Raw genomic sequence first — 21,344 nt, 5'->3', positions numbered from 1 at the left:
AGAATAAAATCAATAATAATTGGTTCAAAGAAGTTCAGGACGATTTGGAAGAATTGGGTATAACTCGGCAACAAATCAAAGACAGAAAAGAGAAGAGGATTTTGAAGAACAAAAGCATAAGTCTCAAACTAAAAGCAGTTGAACGGAAACAATATACTATATCGGACACACAAAGGGCTTCCAGGTCGGAGAGGATGAAAAAGTTCTGGGAGAAGAAGAAGAAGAAATTAACTCAAATGTATTGATTTCAGTGCTCCAATATGGGCGTAAAATATGTAAATAAATAATAAATAAAATAATAATAATAATATTGATTTTACATCCCCACTAACAACTTTCATGTTTTTGGAGACGCCAGACAAAACATACTATGCGTTATTAAAAAATCGAGACAACGAACGTACAAAATTAAACATTTTGATAATAAAACATATTACTGCCGCACTTGTAAATATCCATAAATGCAGCAAGCTTTCCTTTTTTTAAATTTTTATTAATTTTGATTAATATTGCATAATATGATAATAAGATATCCGGGCACTTGATAGCATACCTAACCTAAACAATGTGGTCTCTCTTATCTCAATTACAACTGATTAGGTAAATCCTGTTGTGATAAATGTACAGAACAAGCATGAAATTAATATACTTAAAAATAAAACTCTGGCTTTTAACAGCTGAAGTTATCCAAAGAATGCTTCAAGTCATTACGTATTACATTCGAAAGTACAACTCGTAACATATGCTAGTTACCAGCTGGTGTGTTGGCACGCTTTCTACAGCACGGCTTTATTTGGTAGGGGTGGCTTCTGCTGCACATACACCAACTGGGAACAACAGACAACATCTCCAGAAACCATTTGCGAATAGATTCTCACTTTTTAGACTCTATAGTCGGGAACGAAACTATTTTTAAAAGTTTCAGAAACATGGGATTTTGAATGCTTTCGATGGCAGTACATGTCTGATGAGATGGCAGTGAAGATGACGTCATTTCGAATGACTACGTGCTGGTAGGCAGGGAATTTTGCGGCACAGGATGACGATAATTCAGATGAAAGCCGCGATCAGGTTTACTGTGTGGTAGGCCTACTGTTCAATTGACAGAGACAAATGACAGGCCTTTAAGTTTAATATTGCATAATACGATAATAAGATACCCTTGTCCCTTTTCTCTTCGGGGTTGAGTATGAAGTTAGATGAATCTTCGTAGTGAGTTTTTTTTTTTGACTGAATGCCCTTCCTGACGTAAACCTCATCAGAGGAGTTAATGAGATGAAACAAATGACATGATAAAAGAGTAGCTAAAACTGACTACATTTACTTTATATGTAAGCCTAAAAGTCGACTTCACCATTTATTGTCTTTTTAAATTTAAAAATACTGCCTTCCAACGAAAATAGCCGTTAAACTCAGAATACATTCATACGTTTGTTAAAGAACAGTGTAGAATGTTTACATGTACACTTTATAGCTCTTAATAGCCTAGAAGTCATGTGTTCACTGCACAAAATTTGAGGTTATCGCATGATTGACGCCCCCCTACTGTTTTTGGCTGCAAAAGTGAAAAAAAGAAAAAAAAGGGTCTAATACGCGAGTAAATACAGTATTTAAAATGGCAAGATCTTACATAAGAAAGAAAAAGAAAAAAATGAAATAGTAACGTCTGAATCCACACTCTGTTTTCTAGCACTTCCCCACCTTATTCCCCTCCCATTCTCAAGATATCAGCATCCAGTAGTACACGTTTCCCTCTACCTGCCCTTCTTTCCCTTTTCTGCCATTACAAAAAGGCAAGGTCATACTTGTTTTGAATTACAGTCAGCTGTTATTGATACGTTGTCTGGTATAACTACACAGTAAGTCTGTCATTGTTCTGGTTTAAAGTCGTCTTTTCATTTCATCACATCGTGGTTCTGATTTTGTTTTTTGTTTTATAGGCTTATAGAGCACAGGAATAAGTTGAAATAACTGGCTTGCATGTTTCTGAAAAGGTATCCAATCATGACAATAAGATAAGGTAAATTTAAGGGTTCCACCTTTTCAATACAATACAGTTATATTGTGCAAATATATCACAACATGTTTAATGTGGTACTGGTTTCGACACTATGTTTGTGACATCATCAGCTGATCATTAAAAAGAGCAAAAGAACAAAATATACAAGACAGTATCCACACACGACATGCAGTAACAAGTGTAACACTTAAAAGTAAAATACTCCTTGACGAAAAATCCACATTAAAGTTTGAAAAAACATAATTCATCTTGTTGTAACGTATTTAAGACATGATAGTCTTGATTAATCTTGATGTGAGGAAGAAAGCCAAGCTTTAATGCTGAGTCTTAATTGGGTATGCGTTTAAAATCTTGAATATATACATTAAAATCTTGAAGTTGTTGTCTTGCTGTGACAGAGTAAAATGGATCTCTAAAGAGAAAAACACTTTTAAATACAATTGATGTGTAACAGTGGCTTTAAAGTTTTGTGTGTTGCGGTATGTCGAGCAGTGGAAAGCTATAAAGGTGAAGGCCCTTTTTTTCTGTATGAGACATAGGCTTCTCTGTTTGATGCGGAGCGTAAACAACCTAAAGAAGAACGACGCCTAATTAGGTATGTGAAAGACATAAAGAGGCAAGGAAACTAAGAGGAAAAAGAAAGACTGATTGAAATCAAGTGGAAACAAAAGAAAACTAATAGTATGAAACTCGCCTTGCTCAGCGTGCCATGGAGCCTGATGTGGGGAGAGGAACTAAGCTATGAGTTGTGTGTGGAAGCAAGAACGGGGCAGAGGCGGAGTTGGAGGGAAGGGGGAGAAGGACAGGGCGAGTAGGGGTAAGGGGAAGGTGTTTAAGGCAGAGCGGGGGGGGTGATACGGTTAAATAACGGGAAAAGGTGTTGTGTACTGCGTGTAAGATCGAGCCCTGACTTGAAAACTTGGTATTTTTGAAAACCCTAATGAGAAAGTCGAAAAGGATGTTGGGTTTCTCTGATATGTCGTTTAATTTTAGATTAGGGTTAAAGTATTGATCAAGGTGTATAAGACACTTTTCAGTTATGTCGAGGAGGGGGCCTTTGCCTAATGTCTCTGGGATTTCTACATCTTGATCTATGGTAGTGAAGCTATGTCTTGACAATAATTGAAATTAATAGGGGTCCTCCTATTCAATACAAAGATTTATTAATGTGAATATCGTTCATATGAGGTACTAGTTTCGGCACTAAACTTGAGCCATCATCAGCCAACAAGTCAATTTTAGTGCCGAAACTAGTACCTCATATGAACGATATGTGATTAATTCACATTAATAAATATCTTTGTATTGAATAGGAGGACCCCTTTTAATTTCAATGATTGTAATCCCGCTTCAATACGGATTGTGAAATTTCTAATTAGCTATGTCTTGAATCATGCATTTGTTGCCCCACCGCCGAGAATCTATTATACTTTATCGTGTACCTATTTTTAAAGCTAGATTCTGTCTGCCCTATATAAAAAGAATTACAGTTATTGCATTTGAATCTGTAAATGCCTGACCTTGAAAAAACATTAGTTTTATTTACTGAGGTGGAGTTATCACTTCCATGTTCCTATTGTTAGTTCGAAAAGAAAATCTTGGTATTGTGTTTATTAAAAATGTTTGTGATTCCATAGACGTCTTTATTGAAAGTAAAAGTGAAAAAATGAAAGGATTGGATTTTTCTTTTAATAAAGTTGTTTAGGACGATGTTTAAATTGATTGATTATTCTTTCTATAAATAAGTTGCTGTAGCCAGTGAACCTAGCAATGGCGCAGATAATATTTAATTCTTTATTTTAGTTTTCTTTGGACATCGGAATTTTAAAAGCACGATCGACCATACTGTTTTAAGTGGCACATGTGTGTGCTTGTGAGTGTGAGGAGTCTTGACGAATGGTAGTTGCTATTTTTGTGGGTTTTCTGTATATCTTCTATGATAATGAGGATGGAAGCCTATGCATTGTTAGATCTAAGAAATTGTTTTTTTGTTTGTTTCAGATTCAAGGGTAAATTTAATATGAGGGTCACTATTGTTGAGATGGAGGGTGGAAGGCGCATTAGTGGTTTGGTCGTCAATAATTACCAAGGTGTCGTCGACATACCTAGCCCGAAAGAGTATATTTGCGAAGATGTTGTTGTTATTAATGTTAGTGTGTTCCAAAAAATCTAAATAGATTTCCGCTAAGACGCCTGAGGCCGGTGACCCCATTGTCAAGCCATCCTGTTGATGTATAATATAGTCGAAGGTGAAGAAATTGTTATTGACTACCAATTTTAGAACAGACATGAAATCTTGAATCTCTTCTTTGCTTAGTTGACTCTATTTGTTTAAGTTTTTTTCGGTGGTAGGATATAATTTTTTGGTTTTAGTACTGGGATATGTATTAACAATGTCAAAGGAATGAAGGGAATGGTTAGGTAGGATTTTAAAGTTGTTCAATTTTCTCTATTAATCTGTGGTGTTCTTAATCGATTTGTTTGACAATAATTTGTAATTTTTCTTAAGGAATTTCTGAATAAATTGGGATAATTTATACAGAGGGCTAGGTCTGTAATTAATTATTGGGCATATGGGGACACCGGCCTTGTGGATCTTAGGGAGGGCTTTAGCAGTAGGCAGACCCGGATTCATGTTCGATAATTTAGCTTTTTCTTGGTCGGTAAAAAGAAAGGAAGTGTTTTTTAAGGTTTGTTTTAACAGACGTGGAATTTGTTGGGTTGGGTCTTTTTTAACTATTGAAAAGTGCTATTGTTAAAAAATGTCTTTGGTTTTTGCAACATACTCAGTTTTTTCCATAATTACCGTTGTGTTGCCTTTATCCGCTTTAGTAATGATGAGGTCATTCATTATCCTTAACTTTCTTTTTGAGATTGAAGATGTGTTTTTGTTCGACGGAAGAGTCCTCGCTATTGATGCTGTTAGGGGTTATTCTTTTGTTTATAGAAGTGAAAATCTTTAGTATTCTTTTTGCACCTATTCTTATTTCATCCTGCAAATCTGGTGGCATTTTGTTGATGGCTAGTTCAGATTTTATGACTAAATTAGAGGCTATGTTGATTGTGTTAAGGTTTCGCCAATTATGTTTAGGGGCTTTTGAAAGGATCGAGTTTTCCTCATCATCTAATTTTGTTTTGGATAAATTGACAACCAAAGAGTGGAATTGTTCGAGTAAATTGTCAGGAGTACCAATTTCTTTGGTTTCTTTTTTACAAATCTTACTTGATGCTGGGTTGTTTTTCAGTCCATTGAGTTTCCTCTCTAAAGTTAGCTGCTTCTTAGATAGTGTGTCGAATAATCTGTTGTTGACTTGAATTTGAAATCAGTTCCATTGGGCGCTTGTAAGTAAGCAAGCTGTTTCAAGGCGAGTCTCGTATAGTCGATTGTTTAAAAAGGATTTTTCCTTATATAGAAAACTGATTTTGTTGACCTTAATTTGGGTTCTAGAATGATGAGAAGGGGTACGATGCTTTTTTATACTGCTTCTGAGAAAATTGGGAGCCAAATTGTGCGTGATGCATTGTTTGAGAAAATGTTTGTCTTTGCCCAATTTGGCAATCTTAATTTTTAAGCCCATATAACAGTACGCTTTGGATTTTGCTGGGTAAGCTGAATCATTTAAAGTTAAAAACTTCATGGTTAGTCCGTATTGAACTGAGAATTACAATAAGATAGTTATGTCGACAACACCTTGGTAATTATTGACGACAAAAGCACTAGTGCGTCTTCCACCCTCCGTAATCTCAACAATATTGACCCTCATATTAAATTTACACTTGAATCTGAAACCAAAAGAACAATTTCTTAGATCTGACAATACATAGACTTCCATCCTCATTATCATATAAGATATACAGAAACCCACACAAACAGCAACTACCATTCGTCAAGGCTCCTTACACCCACAAGCACACAAATGTGCCACTTACTAATAGTATGGTCGATCGTGCTTTTAAAATACCGATGTCCAAAGAAAAATAAAGAATTAAATATTATTCGCGCCATGGCTAGGTTCAATAGTTACAGCTTCTTTTTTATAGAGAGAATAATCAATAAATTTAAACATCGTCCTAAGACAACTTTATTAAAAGAAAAAGCCAATCCTTTCATTTTTTCCACTTTTACTTTCAATAAAGACGTCTATGGAATCGCAAACATTTTTAAGAAACACTACTAAGATTTCATTTTGAACTAACAACAGGAACATGGAAGTGAGGCACAACTCACCTCAGTAAATAAAACTGACGTTTTTTTCAAGGTCAGGCGTTTACAGATTCAAATGCAATAACTGTAATTCTTCTTGTATAGGACAGACCGGACGTTGCTTTAAAATTAGGTACTTAGAACATATCAACGCAATAAAGTATAATAGATTCTCGGCAGTGGGGCAACACATGCAAGATTTAAGACATAGCTTCACTAACATTTTGACGACACACTCGTGTGGAATTAAAATTAAATTTAAATTTTAACACTGATGATGGACCTTAGTGTCCAAAAACCGGTTATGTTTTAAAAAAGTGTGTGCTGATACGACTGTATATAATTAATAATAATAATAAAATAACTACATCAGCACTGTTAATAAGAAATGGTTTTGATGTTTTATAATGATTATAATTCGTCACTAACATAGATCGAGATATAGAAATCCTAGAGACATTAAACGAAGGCCCCTCCTCGACGTAACTGAAAATTGTTTTATACACTTTGATCAATATTTTAACCCTAATCTAAACTTAAACGACATATCAGAGAAACGCAACACCTTTTCCCGTTATTTAACCTCACCGCATCATCCCCCCGCTCCGCCTTAAACACCTTCCCCTTACCCCTACTCGCCCTGTCCTTTTCCCCCTTCCCTCCAACTCCGCCTCTGCCCCGTTCTTGCTTCCACACACTACTCATAGCTTAGTTCCTCTCCACACATCAGGCTCCACGGCACTCTGAGCAAGGTGAGTTTCATACTATTAGTTTTCTTTTGTTTTCACTTGGTTTCAATCAGTCTTTCCTTTTCCTCTCAGTTTCCTTGCCTCTTTATGTCTTTTGCATACCTAATTAGGCCTTGTTCTCCTTTAGGTTGTTTACGCTCTGCATCGAAGTGAGAAGCCTAGGTCCTATACAGAAAAAAAGGGCCTTCACCTTTATAGCTTTCCACTGCTAGACATACCGCAATACATAAAACTTTAAAGCCACTGTTACACATCAGTTGTATTTAAAGGTGTTTTTCTCTTTAGAGATCCATTTTACTCTGTCACAGCAAGACAACAACTTCAAGATTTTAATGTGTATATTCAAGATTTTAAACACATGCCCAATTAAGACTCAGCATTAAAGCTTGGCTTTCCACCTCACATCAAGATTAATCTACGCCCATCCTGAGTCCAGGTTGGTCAATGCAAAGGATTCCCTGCCAGCTTGTCAGGAAATGTTGAATTTGGTTCAGTTTAACGTGGGATCTAAGAGATTATTAGATATGCCGATAACCATGTCATCAACTTCGACCTTACTGATGTACGTCTCCATCCAATACATCATGGCAATGTTACCCAACTCGAAAATGCAATACCTCAATTCTAATACATCTTATCCTATTATTTTCATAAATAACACTTCAAGTTATCTATTTCTTATAACTATTTATTAAACATAATGAAGGAAATAAAGAATAGGAAGAGAAAATTTTCACTGTGTACAAACTGTCTTCCAGTAGGTAAACAATCATTGAACAGCTGAATCCTCAATTTCTACAACTAGTATTCATATCTTACTTCCTACTTTCTCTGTGTCATTAATTGAAATGAGTTTGCTTTTCTCTTTTTATTTTTTCTTACAGGTTGAGATTGATCAATTGCCATTTACATCTGACCATTCACATTATCCCAAACTGATATCTTTACATTCTTCTTCTTGGTCTATACCCTTAATTGAGAATTGGAGTTCGTATCTAACCAAAATTATACTATTCTACTAACAATATTCATTGTTTTTTTTATTGGTGATACAAATATTGACACTTTTACTGAAGATCATTTAAAAAAGCAGTATATAAATAACCTATCATGCTATGGGTTTACACTGTGTAACAAAATTTATGCAACATGCACGACTGACAAAACATCAACTCTTCTGGGTCGTGTAGCATTTAACAGAGATAAAATATATTTCACAGTTTGGAATGTAGCAAATGACATGCTTGTCCATGCTTTGATAACCATTGACAGAAACAAATTGCTTTCTTCCACTAAGGTAGCTACGGAACCATTCTAATGCAACACCACGAATTACAACATCTTCTAATTTAGATAACAGAATTTTGTGATTTACCGTATCAAAAGCTTTAGCGAGATCAATAAACAATCCGGCTGCAATCTGGTTGCTGTCAACGCTTTCCTGAAGCATCGATACAAGATCAGTATTTGCGAGTTCTGTGCTGGAATTCCCCCTGAAACCATACTGGGCTCGATAAAAGAATCTGTTGTTTTTTTTTGTTTTTTTTGTTAAAGCCATTAGTCTTAGCTTTATAATGCTTTCGAATATTTTGGAAATTATGGGTAGTATGGATGTAGGTCTATAATCCCCTGCATTACTAGTGTTCCCTCCTTTGAAAATCGGGATGACATTAGCAATTTTTAGAGCCTGCGGTATGACCCCAGTTGCCATGGATTCATTAATTGATCTAGCAAGCTTAGTTATTAGCTGTTCATCAAACCTTTTGATCATAGTAGCTGTAATCCCATCTACTCCATAATGTTTTTACTTTTTAAATTCTTAATTATACATTTATCTTCCATTTTATCTGTTGGATACAAAAAAAGGGATTCAAGCTGACGATTACTATTCAGATCTGTGAAATCATGTGTGATTATCTGAGATGCAAGATTTTTGGCTATGCTTGTAAAATACGCATTGAATTCATTAGAAATTTCTTGTTTATCATTAATTACCATGTTACCTCTTGACAGAGTTTTGCAAGTTTCTGAGCTGTGCTTTTTGTTATATATAATTTCATTCAAAATTACCCCGTTTTCTTAGGATTTTTATCATGCACGTTTAATTTTTCTGAATAATAATTAGCCTTAAGTTTTCTTTTTAGGAATATTACCGAATTTCTACATTTAATGTATTCTTCTCTCAAGGGAATATTATCTTTGTGTTGCCCAATCTTAAGTTTAGAGTGAAGAGTGTTATGTCGCTTAACGAATTTTATCAATTCAGATGTTATCCAGGAAGTTGCAACATCTGTTTTGAATGCATTTTTCTTCTTTATGGTATGGTGATTGCCTCTATTTGTGTTTTTTTTGTTGGATTTGAGCAATAAGGGAGCTGTACATGTGGTTCATCATAATTTCCTGGGCAGAATCTCTTGCATTCTCTGGCAGGAAATTAGTGTTATTTAAATTATTTTTATCCATGGATTTTAAGGGTAAAGTCAAAGTGTTGTTTTGGATATAGGTTCTCATATGTGGCCATACAGTATCTGTAAGGATGTTATGATCTCTTATGTCTGCTATTTGCTTTACGTCACACCGACACAGGGACAGGAAAGGGCTAGGACTGGGAAGGAAGCGGCCGTGGCCTTAATTAAGGTACAGCCCCAGCATTTGCCTGGTGTGAAAATGGGAAACCACGGAAAACCATCTTCAGGGCTGCCGACAGTGGGATTCGAACCCACTATCTCCCGAATACTGGATACTGGCCACACTTAAGCGACTGCAGCTATCAAGCTTGGTTGTGGTGATATTATAAGCTGACATTACATATGCTCACATGTGCCATTTATTGAATCACTTCATAACCTCGATCTTGACTTCCTCTGGAAAAGCGTAGTTCTGAATGTGTCAACTAACCCTATCATATTTCATTACCATGATAGCTATTTGAAATATGAAGGCTATCAGCTGATTAGGGAGATTACTAAGAGTTTTATTTAAGGTTGGAATATGCTGTAATCATAGTATTATACTCTCTTCTCGACAAAAACCATTACCATGCAATAATCCTATTCTCGTGTCATCTAATATCAGAATTATTTCACCTTTCTTCACAATTGATGACGAATACACCTTCATATCTATTACATTTCTGTATTTATTCTATTCAATCCTATCACTTCGTAGATTATGCATTTCTCATCTCATATATTCTTAATATCTCTCATAACATTTAACTTCCCTCGACGTTATTTCTTCTACACTAGCCCATAATTCACATAGGATCTATTTCTCCTTTGTATTATACAGCCATCATCCTGTCTGTTAACATTACTATGTCTTGAATCCATCTTAATTTCATACAGCACGTAACCTCTCCAATACTCTCCATACCTTCAATATGATTTGGGGTCTATATATCTACTTGTAACACATTCTCCAATAGCATTAACAAAACTGTGGCTAAGATTGGAATTCGCTTATAACATTATCACTTTCTACGCCAATATACATTGATTAGCACACTAATCATTCGTAAGTTTACGTGAAATAAGTTAGCTTTGAAAATCACATTTGACACATTGATTATATGACACTTGCAGTTAAGTTACTAAAGTTATTTTACGAAATGATACATAAAATTTTGAAAAACAAGAAACATCTCGCTTCCTCCATCTTTTTGGGATGGTCTCTTCTTCTCGGCTGCTACATGCGATCCTCGTGGCTGGCTGCTGTTTCTCCGAATGTCATCTCTGATCAGGTTGGTCGATCATCTTGAGCTAAATTATGTAATCTTGGGCAGTCCATTCCATCATCTTGGAAGGACTCCATGGTGACAATCTCGTTCATGAAGTCATAAGATAAAATTTGTATGAAATAATACATGTTGTTGCCATTCATTAAATCTCTAATATAGTTATTTCTCCAAGTATTTATGGTGAAAATGCAATTTCTGATTATTGACTCTGATTTTCTTGGCTAATATGAGTATTAAGCGCTTTGTTTTAATTCTTTCTCTTCTCTTGGTGGATTGCCTAAAGTTGCGTGTAGCGCTCTAGTTTTCTTCCGATGTTATAGAGCAATCATCTGGAATTTTGGAATTTTCTTCACGTAATTTTCGCTGTATATCGACAGTTGGAATAAAGATTCTTGTTGAGCTTCTTTCTTTTATAGCAATGATATAATGTGATCTTTATCCTTCCAGCTTACTTGCATGTGTCTCTCAGAAAAAGCGATTCAGAAGTAATTTTTTCTTTTTTTCTTTTTTCTTTTCTTTTTTTTCTTTCTACAATCCAGCTCCCATTTCATGGTCTTTTGCATGGCCATTATGATTCTATGCCTTCTGCTATGATGTTAATCTGGACTTCAGTGACATTGTGTACTTATTTATTCCATTTTGATACTGCCGCCGGCCATTGTATTTATTTCGGTCTCCTTAATATTTCCATTTTATTACTAGCGTAATGGTACAAATCAAGACTATCATGTCTTAAATACGTTATAGTAAGAAAAATTATGTTTTTTCAAACTTTAATGTGGATTTTTCTTTAAGGACTATTTAACTTTTAAATGTTACACTTGTTATTGTGTGTCATGTGTATGAATATTGTCTTGTATATTTTGTTCTTTGGCTCTTTTTAATGATTGGCTGATGATGACACAAACATAGTGTCGAAACCGGTACCATATTAAACATGTTGTGATATATTTGCACAGTATAATTGAATTGTATTGAAAAGGTGGAACCCTTAAATTTACCTTATTTTATTGTAATTTTCAGTTCAATACAGACTAACCATGAAGTTTTTAACTTTGAATTATCCAATCATGAGTCAAGGTCAGCTGCTTGTTTTCACAATATATTTGATACGTATACAAGCAGCCACATCATGTACAACAAGCTAAATCACCCCTGACCAAAAAGAGATTAGCCATTTAGAGGAAGTTTCAAACATGAGGAGCTGAAATTTTAAAAAAAAAATTGAAAAGTAAATGCATACTATTTATGGTTTTATTATTAGAATTTTAAGGAGAGATGCTTATTTTATGTAAACATTTTTGGTTTTTGTGTAATTTTATATATTTTATTTAGTTGACAAGTCTTGTATTTCATTATCATCATCATGAATTCCTTCCAGTGAGCCAGGTAGGATGTTTAAGAACAATGTACTTCCATTTTTTATGGTCTTGGTATGCTTTTCTCTCTAGGCATACCATGTTTTTCCTCTCTTCTCTAGTCTAACTACCTTTTTCTAGGGTTTCCAATTGGTCTTTATCCTGGAATGATCTTTTCAAAATACATCTTCAGTGTTCATGTCACCTTAACGTGTCCTAGCAACTTCAGCCTTGCAACACTCAGTCTTTCTTCCATGGTCAGGCTGACCTACAGGTCTCTTCATATCTGATCATTCCTAATTCTTATTTAGAGTAGTACAATTTTAAGTGTTTCAGGTAGATAACATTTCTTGTATTTTACTTACATCTTGTTTAGAGTGTATTGTAAATGTTTGGTTGCTGATGAAGAGAACAAGTGAGATCTCGAAACATGTACGGTATTTTGTTATTATAGATTAAATAACATTTTATAGTATTGACAAGGTGGACATAGATCTTTACCAGTGATTTGCAGTGGTGTATTAGGTTTAAGTCAGTATGGACCAAAATCAAACCATAATGGTTAAAAGAATAAATTTTAGCTATAAGACGAGAATAACAACACCAGCAGCCAGATTTAAATAGCTCTAATGTTCTCCCTAGTTATGACAGCTGCTTTTAAAAGAGCATCACTCAGTGACTGATACCCCATTGAACTCTTTCGGGGCGATGAGAAATGATTAGTTGTGGAGTGTTACTGAAATTAAATTGACAGGGGTGACAGAAAATCATGGAGAAATCTCTGTCCTGCCTCTGCTGTGTCTGGCACTCATTTCACATGCACTAAGCGAGATTTGAAACTGGGATGCAGCATTCAAAGGCCAATGTCTAACCGTCTGATCAATCCCATAACTCTCAGTACAGAGAGGAGGTTTATTTACTTATATTTCATCCCTTAATGCTCTGCATAGTGAAGAGCTTTTTATTTTGTTTCTAGTCATTCTCCATTGAACCCTGCATATAAATCTCAGTAGAGCCACATGTGACATATACGTAGGACAGTGCTTGACAGATAATTCATTAACATACATTTTCAAAATATACCATACTTCCACACCAGAACTGATTATCAAAATGATTTTGTCCTTTAAAATAATAATTAATTGATTAAACAATCAATTACCAACCGAGTTGGCCGTAAGGTTAGGGGTATGCTGCTGTGAGCTTGCAATCAGGAGGTAGTGGGATCGAACCCAACTGTCAGCAGCCCTGCAAATGTTTTTCTGTGGTTTCCCATTTTCATTCCAGGCAAATGCTGGGGCTGTACTTTAAGACCACTTCCTTCCCACTTCTAGCACTTTTCTATCCCATCATCACCATTAGACCTGTCTGTGTCGGCGTGACATAAAGCATCTTGTTGAGTAATCTATCTATCTATCACTCAATAACTTCTACATTTTCTACACTTACTACGGAGACTGTACAGTACTACTGTTCCAAATATCCCATTTCTTCATGTAAGGTTGCAACAACAGCAATACCAATTTCTTTACGTAGGGATTTTCCAAGACGACAGTGTTTTTGTCATATCAACTGTCTACCCCCCGTCCGTGCCCTTCCCAGCAGGCAAAGTCACTCTTGAAGTACGCAACAACTTCCCTCACTGTCCTTGCTTCATCTCAACCCACTCTAGCTTCTGCAGATGTACAGTAGTTTACTACTGCTCCCTGAAGAGTTATCAAAAACCTAGAAACATTGCCTTTTAAAGATAGACCAAAATGTCTGGATGTAATTTGGTTAGAATGGCCTAATCTACCATCAATTTAACAGACTTCATTAATTTCAGTTACAGCCTGTATAGGATGAATCACCTAAAACTACCAATGCAAATATTTCTGAAGTGAGATGTGCATTTGATGCATGTTATCACAATGTAGCCCATGCAACAGTTCCAACAATGCTCAGAAAATGATTTTCGAGTTTTAACTTTGTTTTTGGAAATAGGACAATGCCATTAAACACAAAAAAATAAAAAAGTAGAGATGGTTAGAGGCGCTCCAAAAACAGTAACAGTAGTAGTAGTAGTAGTAGTAGTAGTAGTAGTAGTAGTATTGGAAGTTAAATGTAGATCATATTCAAATTTCAGTTTCCCTTAAAATATTTTAATCTCCACTCTGCGTGCCTTATAAGGTAATCTAAGCATCAAGATTATGTACTTTGAGTTGTGCGTTATTTTCCTTCTTCTTTTGTGACCACATAGGATTACTTTAGTCAGTCCGTCGTTCAGGTCTCTTTGAAGGGATTGTTCAGGCTTTGCGGTCCTTCCAGTACTTCTTCAGATGTTCCGATCTTCATGCCCTTTCCTCAGTTGAAAATATGCATGTTGTTGGTTTGTTTTGTGTAAGGGTAAAGCTTAGGTTTGTATTCTTGAGTTTTGTATTCAATTTTATCTTATTTGTGGTGTCTTCTGTTGTAAGGCCTATTTCCTTCAGATCCTCTCTTACTTCTTTGATCCATTTACATCCTGTTGTGGTATTTTTTGAGATGAGATTGTGTTGTACTAGTTGTTTCAGAAGTCTCAAATCCTGCCTCCTCATGATATGTCCAAAGAATCCCAGTCTCCTCTTACGCATAGTATCTGTAATGGGTTCTAGCTCTTTGTACACGACTTTGTTAGGTATTAACCGCCACTGTCCATCTTTCTAGTATTTTTTTGTTGATGCAGGTTCTTCCAATCCTCCTTTAAATTTTCTCAAGTCTGTCAGTCTTTGATTGTTTATTCAGATAAAAAAGTGTTTCTGCTGCATATGTAGCTTCCAGTTTTATAACTGTGTTGTAGTGTTTAATTTTTGTATTTATTGATAGACATTTCTTTTTATAGATATCCCATGTTAATTTTTGTGCTTTAGCTAATCTATTTGTTCTTGTTTGGATTGAGATTTTTTCATTTAGGTTATGTGTTATTACTTCTCCAAGATATTTAAATTGAGTTACTATTTTGATTTTATTACCATTTATGGTAACTTCTTTTAGTTGTGTTGGTTTTTGGGTCATAATTTCTGTTTTTTTGAATGATATTTTGAGGCCAATTTTATTTGCAATGGTTTGAAATTCTGATATCTGGGGTTTTGCTTCTTTTATGTCCACTGCTAGTAATGCTAAATAGTCAGTGAAACCCAGGCAATTTGTTTTGATTTTTCGGCCAATCTTTATTTTAGGGGGACATTTCCTAAACCATTCCCTCATTACCATTTCTAGAGCACAATTAAATAATAGTGGTGAGAGCCCATCTCCCTGCCGTAGTCCAGTTTTAATTTTGAATTCTCTGATGTTTCACCCCTAAACTTCACTTTTGATTTGGTGTTGGTGAGAGTCAATTTTATCACGTTTATTAATTTGGAATGTAGTCCAAGGTGTCTTAAAATTTTAAACAGAGATTCTCTATGGATGCAATCATAAGCTTTCTTGAAATCTACAAATGTTATCACTATATCTCTGTTTCTTCTCCTGTTATAGTCCATTATCAACTTAAGACTCATGATCTGGTCAGGACAACTCCTCCAGGGTCTGAAACCTCCTTGATATTCTCCTAGTTCTTTCTCAAGTTGTAAACTTATCCTATTAGGGATGACTAGTGAAAATATTTTGTATGTTATGTCTAGGAGCGAGATTCCCCTGTAGTTATTAGGGTCGGTTTTGTCTCCTTTTTAGTGCAGTGGGTGAATGAGGGCTATTGTCCAGTGTTCTGGTAGTTCTTCTTTAATCCAGATAGAGACAAGTTGTTGATGGAGGGCAACTTTTGCTGATGTTCCTGCCTATTTCCAGATTTCCGCAAAGGTCTGATCTTCTCCTGGCGCTTTGTAGTTTTTAAATTTATTCAGAGCTTGGTAGACTTCCCTTATTGTGGGGGGATTGATGTTCTCTGGTGGTGTTTTTATTGGGGTGTTGGTGTCCAAATGAAGGAGTTCTGTAGGTTCCTCACAATTTAAAAGCTTGCTGAAATATTTAGCCAGAATATCTGCATTGTCTTTATTGTTATGAGCCAGCTTACCATTTTTCTTTTCATATTCAAAAATTAATTATTTTATTGTTTTGTTTTTGTAGGTACGGGTGTGAAAGTAGCTGTATTTGATACTGGTCTGGCAAAAACTCATCCACACTTTAAGAAAATTAAAGAACGAACTAATTGGACAAATGAGAAAACTTTGGATGATGGACTTGGACATGGAACATTTGTGGCTGGTGTGATTGCTTCTAGTCAAGAATGTCTGGGATTTGCTCCTGATGCAGAACTTCATGTATTCCGAGTCTTCACCAACAATCAGGTAGTATTTTTACCTTGGTGTAAATGTGTGATCCATATGACCTTGCTGTGGTGATGAGGCTTTTGGCTCCCAATAAATCACGCAGCTAAACCTTAGGTCCAAACTTGGATGAGTATCTATCGAGAGACCTGACCAATAAATGGTTTATCATAAGTGGATAGCACCCATTCAAAAGTTATAAGATGTTATAAGTTGGCTGGAATGATCTTATAATACATCGCAATCACGTACACTGTAACGCCAAGAAGGACAAGAGCCATTATAACCCGTCATGCACAGGTGACAAAATTACTCTTGCAGTTCAGTATGACTTACAGAACATGGGAAAATCAGGATTATGGTACCCCACCATGGGTGCAGTAACTGTTGCTACACGATGTGGCACTGAGAGGAAGAGACGTATCTTTGTCTGGGTTATCTCCACCCAGACTACTTTGATGCGTGGCCAAAGTACGTCCATTGTAGCTGTGGGTGTCCTGTAGCAAACCATTCATTGTCCGACTGTGGACCACACGTGCGATGAGCAAGATTTCTGGTGAATATGCAGGCCAGGAAGTAATAAGACATAGTGCTCATCTAGGAACCATCAGACGATGTATGCCACACGCGGTTGTGCATTGCCCTGTTGGTACAGAGCCCCAGGCTGGCACTAGAGGTAGGGGACAACAACAGGCTCAATTACCTCGATGATGTAACAGTTGCTGGCCATTATACCAGCAATGCGATATAGGCAGAAGCGGGACCTGATGGCACTCCATACAATAACTCTGGTGCTAGGCTGTTATGATGGTCCGTAATGCAGGACTCAGCCACACGTGCACCTTGGTGCCACCAGATGCAGATGTGAACATCATAATGCTGCAGGCAGAAGCAGAAGAAGGTGGCATGCCATTCGTTCCTCCAGGCCCAACGATCCACAAACTATTGCAGCTGCAGGAACCTGTGGCACACACAGTAATGAATGGCTAGACAAGATGTCCCACTGCTGCTGACAATGATGAACCATGCATGTGAAGACAGATTGATCTTCCACATGTCTGAAATCCTGGGTGTTGGATGTGGCTGTATGGTCTGTAATTGCCATGAGAACAAGATATCTTTTCTTAGACTCGTTGGTGTGATGTGATTTGGTTTCCTGCACATTGCTCAGCCCATCTTTCATTGACCTACTGAACCCATATCTGCTTCTCTGTGGTTGCACTTCTTCCTGTGCAAAAACCACTTTTGTTATAAGATAGTCCACAATCCCGATAAGCCATGATTCTCTTGTGATCAAAGGCGCAAACCTGTTTGTATGTTGTGTTCTTTGATGTGACATACTAACTCCATCTGTGCACACAAATGACAAGGAAACGTAATGCTACTGCCTCTCAGTGGCTCTCCTACCTTCATTTATATACCGCTCATCAGTGTTGCCATTGTCACACCACACAGTTGAACAACCAATCACGTCATTGTTTTACCTTGCTCTGTGCATTTGGGGTCCATCAGGCCCATCCTTCTTTGTGTTGAACATTTAATGGCCAGCAGTATATTACACAGCTGGGGCCTATTCCACAAAAGTATGGTCTTGTACATTACAAGTTACTAGTGTGGGTTCTTGTAATGTATGGAGTTGTACATTTCTGTTCCACAAAAGATTGATAGTCTCTTGTATATTACCAGTGAATTGTTACAAGTTTTACAAGTGACGACATATCAATAAACATACTACGTCATAGCATGAATCAGCTGTTTATCCTAGTATTCCATTCGTTGAATTAGGTTATGCTTGCCTCATTTATCGTAATATCGTATTTTACTGTAACTTATGCAGCAAAGATTGAAAGAACTAATATTCCTGTGAATTTTTTAATGCTACGATGTTATTTTTCAGTTTATTTCTTTGATGATAGGAAATTACTCCGTTATTATCGCCCATTCTGTTCTTCCGCGATCCTCGCGTATGTTCTACGAGAGTCTAACATATTATACCTACCTTGGTCTGTCATTAGGAATCAGATGCCGCTAATAACGATATTCGGCCGCCAAACTTAATTGTTACGAAATTGCAAACTCTGCATGAATTGTTAAAATGATGTCAAGAGAAACAAAGTTATTCATTTTGAAGGAAATAGAAGGTAGGAAAGATATTCGTTTCGGTGGATTCAGCGAGAGTCTGAAAAAAACAAGACAAAATAAATGGTTGGATGGAAATATTTGACTTGGGAAAAGCTCATGGAGGTTTTGAGGGGAAAAGTTGGACGTACGTAAGAGATATTCTGCTCATTAATGATTCCAGGAATGTCCTTCTTGGAATATGTTTTTTTCAGCATTTTCAGGCCAACAAACAATTTGAGGAAATTTTATATCATTTATTGCAGCTACCACAGACCGAAGATTTTGCCATCCCAAGCATATCTGCAGTACCATGGTACTGACCACCATTTCCTAGCCAATGTAATGTTGTTAGTAAATGTTGTTTAGCAGAGAGAGATTTATTTCTGTTCGTAGGATATTTTAAGCTATGGCCAATATCTATCAAAAGTTCTTCCACTTGTATTGTGCTTAACCTAAAACGTTCATTGTATTCAAATACAGTGTTAAACTGGAAGTTTATTCTTTCCCTGTACAGACGATAGTTTTCATTTTCATCACCATCACTATCACTACTGCTAGACCACATATTTATCAAAATGTATCCAAAATAAGCGTATTTAAATAGGACTAGTACATTTATATATTATTGTCCTTTCACTGGTAGAGAATTCTTCTCATTTCGCTAGTAAGTTACAAGTACTAGTACTTTTGTGGAACACGCCTATAAAAATTTACTAGTAATTTGTAAGTATGGAGTAGTAAAGTACAACTGTAGAAAATTCTTTTGTGGAACAGAAACTCTGGTATTTGTACAAGTTACTAGAGAATTTACTTGTAATGTACAAGACCATACTTTTGTGGAACAGGCCCCTGAAAGCAACGGAAAACTACAACTGTATGTCTCTAGGCCATGCAGTTCACTCTGTATAATTGTATGATGTACTGATGGATGACTTCCTCTTGGGTAAAATAGTTCCATATTCAGATCTCCATGTGAGGACTCCATGAGAGGTGCCTATCATAATGAACATGAATACTGATATTCTGCAAGTAGGAGCCTAGAATTTTAGAAGTTTGCATCATCATGCTAGATTCAAAGAATCTGAAAAATAAAATGGTTAGACTAAAGTTGGATGGATTGGTATACATGAGTTGCATTGAGGGAAAGAGCCGGAGTTCTTGTCTGGCAACTACAAAATTATAAGATCAAGTAGCAGATTGTAATCAGCTTAGTGAATGGATTATTGTCAGATTAAACACATAACCAATGCCCACCACAATAGTACAGGTGTACATACCTACAGTACAGCAAATTATGGGGAAATCAAAAGAAGTGTTAACCCTTTCACTACCAGAACATGAAAAAATTGTAGGAAAATTCAAAGTTTTACATAAAGTGAATAAAACAGGCCAAAGACGGCAAAAATACCAAAAAATTAGGTTTTATCGATTTCGAAAGTGAAAATCCAGATTGTACATGATGATGTACAAATGTATTCAAAGGAGTCAGTTCAACCAAAATTAAGATTGTACTTGTTTCCTGCAGTGTTCAAAATTAAGGCTTGGAAATAAATACAGTATGCTATTAATTTTCACAAAATTATATATTTACCACATTACAAGTTAAATTTAGCTCAATTCAGTAAAAAGTGAATGCACCATTGATTCATAATCAAACATAAAGAATTACAACTGAGGAACATTCGAGTCATAAAACACTACAAAGTATTTACAGCGTATGCACGATGCGGAAACTGAGTGAAACACACAAAACTGTTCACTTTGTGTGGAAATAAACAAAACAATTACGGTCTTTGTTCAAGCAAAGATGGACGTCACATTTAGCACAGAGGAAGTGAGACCTACACTTGCAACCGATGGCTTTACACCTTCCTGCTTCTTTTTTACCAGAGTGTATTGGAAGATGATCTATGGTATCGTGTCGAACTTGAGTTGAGGGCCGACTTTCAGACACTTTTCTCTTTGGTGCTGCTGGTACAGGCATATTATCACCATCCAAACTTGGCCGTCCTCTCTTTCTTTCAGGGAAGGTCTTGCCTTCTTGCACAAAGGAGTTGGCTATGGCTAGTCTAAAATGGAGTAAATCCAAGCAGTCTTTCAATGGGACTTTGAGTGTCTCTGCATCTCTTCTGTACTCCAACCAGCTATTACAAATTGCCAAGTCAATAGCGTGAAATATCATTCGAAGCGTCCACTTCCGAGATCGAATGAATATTCTGTACAAACCAATAAGGAAATCTAAGAGGTCGACTCCACCCATCGAACCATTATACAATTTCACAACTTCAGGTCTCCTTACTTGAATATATTTCATCTCAAATTTGTCCCATCGCCTCACTTCATCACTGACTCCTATCCCAACAAAGTTTGAAGCTAGTGTCACTGCTCTATTGTCGAACCACCTAACCAGAACAACGTCTTTGTCTTTACTGGTGACCTCTTCCTGGAAACCGCGTTCTTTCTTCTTCAACTCTTTTTCAGGTAAAAATGGCGGATTTGAGAAGCGGTTTACCCGTGCGGTGCCTGCAGCCAAAATTCCCTTTTGTTTCAGGACTTGGAGTAGGTGGTATGAATTGAAAAAGTTGTCAAAATACAAATGGGAATGTGGAGTGTGAATGCGTTCACTTAGTTGTATTACAACTCCTGGCCCCAAGCCGAAATTATTTTGCAGTCCTTGATTCAATTCTGTGGTTTTTCCTTGGTATATCAAAAAATTGTATACCAATCCACTTTCCCCACACAAAAGAAATAACTTGATACCCCAAGGGTTTGGCTTTCCACGCATATATTGCTTTGCAGAAAAGTGTCCTTTGAAAGGAACCATCTGTTCGTCAACGCACAGCCTTTTCTCCAGAACAAGTTCATTGCAT

At 36.3% G+C, this 21,344-nt stretch overlaps 1 protein-coding gene across 3 annotated transcripts in view; it reads left to right on the top strand.

Moving 5' to 3' along the window:
- S1P (membrane-bound transcription factor site-1 protease) overlaps window positions 1–21,344 on the top strand; it is a 329,279-nt gene that overhangs the window by 89,159 nt on the left and 218,776 nt on the right. For all 3 annotated transcript variants that reach the window (XM_067145648.2, XM_067145647.2, XM_067145649.2), the window contains exon 5: window positions 16,154–16,374. In XM_067145648.2, the coding sequence (XP_067001749.2) occupies window positions 16,154–16,374 (221 nt within the window). The remainder of the gene's footprint in view (window positions 1–16,153; window positions 16,375–21,344) is intronic.

This window comes from Anabrus simplex, chromosome 4 (genome assembly GCF_040414725.1).
Source record: "Anabrus simplex isolate iqAnaSimp1 chromosome 4, ASM4041472v1, whole genome shotgun sequence".
NCBI lineage: Eukaryota > Metazoa > Arthropoda > Insecta > Orthoptera > Tettigoniidae > Anabrus > Anabrus simplex.
The sequence above is the reverse complement of the archived record's forward strand: the minus strand, read 5'-3'. Positions and strand labels throughout refer to the sequence as shown.